At 33.1% G+C, this 7,273-nt stretch overlaps 1 protein-coding gene across 2 annotated transcripts; it reads right to left on the bottom strand.

Annotated features, from left to right (window-relative positions):
* Positions 1 to 753: 753 nt before the first annotated feature.
* On the bottom strand, positions 754 to 4,008 carry LOC145095151 (putative calcium-binding protein CML22). 2 transcript variants are annotated; one of them, XM_079033089.1, is made up of 6 exons: positions 3,907 to 4,008; positions 2,854 to 2,935; positions 2,693 to 2,748; positions 1,642 to 1,844; positions 1,381 to 1,555; positions 754 to 1,026 (listed from the first exon to the last, which is right to left on the bottom strand). In XM_079033089.1, the coding sequence occupies exons 1-6, from the start codon at positions 3,908 to 3,910 to the stop codon at positions 914 to 916; spliced, it is 633 nt and encodes a 210-aa protein (XP_078889215.1). In that variant the 5' UTR covers positions 3,911 to 4,008; the 3' UTR covers positions 754 to 913. The 2 variants fall into 2 exon arrangements, with proteins under 2 accessions (XP_078889215.1, XP_078889209.1); XM_079033083.1 differs by having other exon boundaries at positions 2,693 to 2,935.
* Positions 4,009 to 7,273: the final 3,265 nt, after the last annotated feature.

Below are 7,273 nucleotides of genomic sequence, written 5' to 3'. Positions count from 1 at the left end.
CAGGAGAGAACAAATATATGTAGAGGAAAGGTTACGTCCCAAAAGGCTTTTATTAATAAGCAAAAGGAAGTGTCCGCATACGATAAAAAAATGCATCTCCTATATTTATACTAAAACAATTAGATACCTAATCAAACTCAAAAACATTCACCTAATAAACTTAAAACTAATAAAAAGAACTTTCCTAAAAAGATGAAACTTTCCTGTTAAATAGTATAGATCAAAACCAATTAACCAACAATAAACCAATTAACCAACAACGAATGTTATAATAACTAATGAAATCATGGATAATCTAGTGTTAATGATTTTGGAAACACATTTATTTAATTTGAAAATAAATGAACATTACGATTGCTGTAACCACTTATAGATAAACTATTATAACAAAATCTGAAATTACATATGGTTTTTTTGGAATAATATATAGAATAGGTTCACATGAATGATTCAAGTGGCAGATAAAGGAACGTGAATTTATTCAGATTTCATATTCCCTTTGGTGTTTAATGCCCAAAATACCCAAGTACCCGACGTTTTCAAAGCATAAAAATATAAAACTGTTATTTTTGGTTTCCAAATATCCTGTTGTGTGTTGGGTAATTTTGTTAGCTTCATAAAGCTTTAGGAATACAATGATCGCAATGTATTTTACTCTCACTAGTCACTACCAATATAGAGAATATACTTTATTTTATTTTTTTACAAATAGTAACAATGTTATTTACCATTTTGGCCGATAATATCAATATATAAACCTAAAACTTGAATAATGTATTGTTACCAAACCGTTTTACACGTATCATGTTACATTGTTACATATTACTATTCTCAGATAAATCTAAGTACGTTGTTATTATGTGTATATATATAGGAACATATCGATATCAAACTAACATTGTTACTGTTGTTCTTAGATTTCGGTTACATGAACTTCTTCATTCGAGTCAATTCCTACCCAGTTTGTGAGAGAGAAAAGGAACTCCCTGAATCCAACTTTCCCATCCTTGTTCCAGTCCATTTCTTCTGCATTTATGAACAGATGATAGGGTAAAAAAATGCAAGATCTGGCTAAATAATTTACGATTTGTGTTTTTTCTACAAATATTAAGCGGTTAGGCTATGTTCGTTGCACATGACATAAATGAACAAGCTTTCAAGGGCTATATTCAATGATGACGATGCAAAAGGCAATTACGTCTTTTTGCACATATGAGAGAACCAAAGTGAGTTCCTGTCCTACCTTTAGGTGGGACAAAGAATTTGCAAATATTTTCTCATGGAAACTGATCTTATTCTTAGTCCTAGTTCAGTGCATGTCAAATACAATACAACCTGTTCTGTTATGATCTGTTTAGAGCAATAAAATAAAGGGCATACTGAAACGAGTGGTGGTGACATGGATTGGAGCTTTCTCCAAAGGGAAGTGATCGTTCATAGCTTTGCTAATGTCCTTCTTGTTAAGTTTCCCATCACCATTTTTATCAAGAAATAAGAACGCTTCAATTATGGTATCAAATGTAGCTTTTAGCACCGGAGAACCAAATTTTGTTGCCTAAATCAAGAATATATTCATCAAATTTTGCTCAAAAAAAAAAAAAAAAAAACTAAAATTTATCAAAAATAGAACATTGTTGTTACCGTTTCATTTGAGGAGGGAGTACTCACTAAGAGATAAACTAGGCACAATACAACAATAAACTCGTTAAATTTCATGCCTTTTCTCCCACTCAAATCACAACACTCAAAAAGCTCATCAATTTCTTTCTCTGTGTAGTTAAATTGTAATTCTTGTAAGCAATTTTTTAGCTCCTCGCGATTGATAAATCCATTCGAATCAACATCTGTATAAGAAAGTAATTAGGGTTAAATCCAATAAACAGCAACATATTCTCAACGATTTGTCTATTATAGCATCTTATTTTCGTTTCATCCTATTACAACATTTCACATTGAAACTTTAACCTAATTATAACAATGAAATTATCACTGGGTAGGTTTTTAAAACTAAAAAGTCTTCATGAGAAAAAGATTGAGAGTGCAATGCTATAACTGGATGGATTTTTTAAACTACAATGCCTTAATAAGAAGAAATTTAAAAATAGAGTTCTCTAATAAAGAGAAGTAAAAGTAAGATGATATATTACACAATGAATGAAGATATGTTACTTTAATCAACTAATTATCTTATAATAGCATCCTATTTTCATTTCTTCCTATTACTCCATTGTATTTTGAAAAATCTATATAGTTATAGTAATGTCATCAATATACAATGCCATAACTTGATAGATTTTTTTAATGTACAATGCTTTAATAAGCAAAATAAAATAAAAAGTGCAATGCTCTAATAGAAATAAATGAATGTAGGATGCTTTAATACAGAAATACGCGAAAGTACATTCCCACTTCTTGCATTTAGCCCAATAAATTACTGAAAGTTTAACTCGGAATAACTGGATTAACTGATTAAGCATGAAGCCAAACATCCCTTAACAATGCTTTGTTAGAATGAATTAATTATCTGTAATATATAATCAACTAATTATCTTATTCACACTTGGATTTTCCAACAGCAATAATGATTACTGAAAGAAATATAAAATTATATATAGGACCCACAAATGAAAACTATTTACAAACAAAAAAACCGAAAAATAGTGGACAAGAATTAAAATCTTGTGAAACTTACCATATTGTCGAAAAACGTCTCTAATCTCGTGTAATCCCTCTCTAAATTGAGGAAACCTGAGAATTATGCTATTGATAGATCTGAATTTGCTATTTCCAGATGTATTTCTTTGTTTGACCTCTATCATTTTCTTTTCAAGCTTACTATCTAACCTTTCATACCTGTTTCTTGAATGGCAAAATCGTAATATTCCTCCAAATTTGTTTGATAATGACTTGAGAGAAGGGCACGGACGAGACGTACCTTCAAAAAATTTAAAACGTTTCATGAATACAAAAGTGGCAATGTGCTTTACTTTTTACCATCGATAACAATAGATTTACATGTTTTTATACATAATAGCAGTGTATTTTTACCTTGTTTACAAGATTATAGCAATATGTAATGTGAATCTTCCAAATGTATTATTAAAGTGGAATTATTAAAATTTAATAATTTTTCATTTATAATAAATTTTAAAATTTACTTATTTTAATTATTTTATGTATGGGACCACACATCCCTCCTACATTATTCCAAATAAGTCGCTTTATAGTAGAAAACAAATGTATTACTTTTTTTGGTAAAAAGTTTGCTATTTGGTGCATTTCCCCATAAATAAAATAAAATTTACATGTTTTAGGTAAAATGTTGTTATTAACCATAAATAAAATATACGGAGCTGTTATATAGTGTTCTTGGCGTTATATGGTGTTCTTGGCTTATTTTTCTTTTGTGTGTATAAAATGAGAGGTACAGTTTCTTTTCTATACATAACAACTGTGTTTTAAAATGTTGTAGTTTACAACTTCATAAAACATAATTTTTTGTTTATAAAGAAAAACTATTATTTAAGAATTATTTTTCATAAAAAGGTTAGTGGATGAAAAGGAAAACAAATAAACAAAGGAGAGGCGGTTTTATTTTTCTTCCACATATTTTTTTTCCCAATTAACAAAGACTATTGCATAAGATTTTATAACTGATAACTTTCTATTCGCAATTAAAGGAGTTCATCTGTTATGAAGCATATTACGGCACAACTCTGAACCAATAATAGCTAAATTCAATGATTTTCAGAAATTCTAATTCGAACTCAATTTCAACTTACGTAAATAGAGAATTTGACAAACCAGCTTTTTGAATCATAATACAAAATATCAAAAGCAGTAGCATGAACTACAAATTGTCAAATACGTAAAAATGCAAAAGGAAATTGAGAAAAATAGACTAACCCATTCAAGCTTGGAATGTTGGAATGAGCTGATTTTGTTTGTGATTAGGGCAACCAGAGACGTAACGTGAATAAAAGGGTGAAGAAGTGAAAAAGAAGTAAAGGGGAGTATGTGGAAAAGAATCAGGTTCTTGTAAAAGCATTACCATATAACCATTTAGGGATGTCAATTAAATAAACCTTTATAAATGGTTTTATTAATAAAAATTATATATTTTAAAAAAAAGTAACCATTTTCTTTGGAACATCCCATTCCCATTCCCATTCCGGAGTACCTAGTTAGATCCGTTGCCGAGTTGGTGGGAATTTGATGATACCTTACATAAAGTTGTCCCGAAATTTGATAATGTACGACTCACATTGTCAATACTATAACGACATTATACATCTCTGACATTCCATAAATACATTACAAACTATCTTCATGCATTTCATATTTGGACATTCTAGACACACATTCCGGACACATTCCATAATCTTTGCACTAAATATTATATGTTTCCCATCACCGACTCCGCCTAACTCGACCGACTAGCATTAATCGTGGACAGTAAGAGGCCGCCTACCACCTAGACACCGTCTAGGCTGATTTTTACAACATTGATATATATATATATATATATATATATATATATATATATATATATATATATATATATATATATATATATATATATGTGTGTGTGTGTGTGTGTGTGTGTGTGTGTGCGTGGCATCTGTGATCCAAGTACCTTTCCTTCTTGCCTCTAAATTTAAATTCTTTACAAAATCAGTCCTTACGCGGGACGTACCTCCTACTATGCCGGGCTTAATTGGTTAAAAAGTTGTGAGATTTCTTTTGTGTATGTTGGGCGTAGGTAAGTGTGAAGGGCGTACTCACAAAGATTCTAAACCCTAATTTTTAGGGTTTGGACCCAATTAAAAGAACTTATTGGCCCCATACCTCTCTGTACCTCCATGGTGCATCCCTCTTAGCCCTCATCTCGAAACCCTAATTATTCTATGCAAATTTTAAAGCTTTTAGTGATATTTTGGTGTTATTGGTGGTAAAAGAGGACCTTTGAAGTTGTGGTGTTGCCCTTAAGCTTTTGGATCAAGATTTTTCTCATCCTTGTGCATCTTGTGGAGGTATAGAGATCAAATCTTGATGTTTGCCCTACTAGATCTTGTTAGGTTGCAAGTTATGACCTTTTTATTCCAAAAATCTTGGTCTCTTGAGTATTGTCTAATAGAACCCATTTAAGTTATCCTTTCAAGCATTTTAGAGTGTTTAGTGTCATAGAAATGCAAGCTTGGTCCTTGGTATTCTTCCATGCAAGGATTATGGAGTTTTAAATGGTTCTATGAGTTAGGTTTTTGGTTTTCGGCTCCTTGTAGCCATGCAAAGGTATAAAGGTTGCAACTTTATGATTTTAGATGTTTGTTAGGCTTAGATTTGTAGCTTAGATGTTAATTCGTAACTCATTAAGACACTAAAAGAGAGTTTGGACTTTAAGGGATTACGAGGGGCGTACTCCTGTGTACACTGAGCTTAGCGGATTGTGGCCCTGTAACCTTTTCGAGATCGAGTTATACACTAGGCATAGTAAGGGGTACGTCAGGTGTACTCTCAGAAAACCTTTTGGGCCATTTTTTGGGCTTGGGCTGTTTTGGGATTTGGGCCTTGTCTAGTTGGCTCATGTATGGGAAGGGTAAAATGATCTTTTTCCCTTAGTAACTTAAAGCATGAATTGAACCTTCGTTTACGGGGTTAGAATCTCGATTATTAATTAGAATTGATTTTGGGTTATGATCAGTGTGTAGAGCCATAATAGCAACAGCTCGAGTGTGCGTTTCAGATATCTCTAGTTGAGGTGAGTCTTCTCACCACAATAGTGGATCCAAGGCACCAATGTCAGATCACCAGATAATTTATATAGGATTGTAGCTATTATATGACTTTACATGTTTGTATAATTGGGTTGAAATAGACCTTAGGGATGGACGCATTATTGTATGATTGGGTTGAGATAGACCCCAGGGCTAGGCCCCAAGGCTAGGACCATGTGTATTTGATGGGTTGAAATAAACCCAAGGCTAGGCTCCTATTTATGTATTGGGTTGGAATATACTCCAGGGCTAGGCCCAGTTGTATGTTTGGTATTTGGTACTTTGTGGAACTTACTAAGGGTTGTGCTTACAGTTTTTTGTTTATAGTTTCAGGTACTTCTGGTACAAAAGAAAAGGGCCCTACATGATGGCACAACATCCTCCCCTCATGATTCCCGCACTTTTTTTTGGATATTTATACTATGATATTTTCATATTGTATTTGGTGATTGACTTAGAGATATTTGGTTAATGAAACGATTGGTTATAAAAATGAAAAATTGTATCACTGTTTTTGGGCTGTTACAAGTTGGTATCAGAGCCTTGGTTTGAGGGACTCAGGCACATTTTCGGGTGTGTCAGAACTCAAACTAAGGAAATGATAATCTTTTCAAAAGAAAGTTTAAATTTCTAAAAATGATTTTTACTAAGTAAAAAGAGGGTGTGATGTGTGCAATCATTCGAGCTCAAGTAAGTGATTCCCAAAATACCTATACCTATGTGTTATGATTAGTATGCATGATATGTGAATTGCATGTTAGGTTAGGGCTTAGGATACCTTCGGGAATCATATGACAGAATTACATGATTTGTGTGATGCCTTATAGCCTAGGAGGATTAGGTGCTATGTGTTACTTGGGATTGATATCTACTCAGTTACTTTCTAAGTGTATGCTTAAAAAGTTTAATACGATTAGGTTCATATAGCCCTAGAATTGTCGGTTTAGCCTACTTTTTTGTTCTTTGTTTGGTTATGGAATTAGGGTAGAATCATTATTCGACGGTCTATGCGATCCTATTTTGCGTACAACTTGCATGCATACGGCAACCAACAGTGTTGATTGAGGTTCTCGGTATTACAAGGCGGTTGAGTTGAGAATTCCTAGGAGAATCTAGGACATGTCATAGTGGGATACATATGTCGTTTATCATAGGGTTGGTGTGTATGGATTTAGTGTGGCGACTTAAAGGGTTTGGGATGGTTCTTAAGAAAGTTGTAGATAGGTGTGGAAGGTAGTATTGGGCCCGTACTACTGAAAGCACAGGATCTGTGTTAGAGATAAGAACGGTCTTGGAACTTCTAAGGGTCTTGTAGAAAGGAAGTTTCCTTGATATTTTGTTGATCATTTTTATGTTGTATTTCAGTCAGTGTTTATCATGGTGTCCACTTGAGGAGAAGCTCCTGGATCGGGTTCGGGCGCTGGTGTCGAACCCATTGATGAGCAGCTGTGCAAGTTTATCACTTCTAGAATACTCGCGGTATCATGGAGGCCATCCCT

This window comes from Lactuca serriola, chromosome 1 (assembly GCF_051521515.1).
Source record: "Lactuca serriola cultivar US96UC23 chromosome 1, Lser_US96UC23_V15, whole genome shotgun sequence".
NCBI lineage: Eukaryota > Viridiplantae > Streptophyta > Magnoliopsida > Asterales > Asteraceae > Lactuca > Lactuca serriola.
This window is presented reverse-complemented; position numbering and strand designations above follow the sequence as displayed.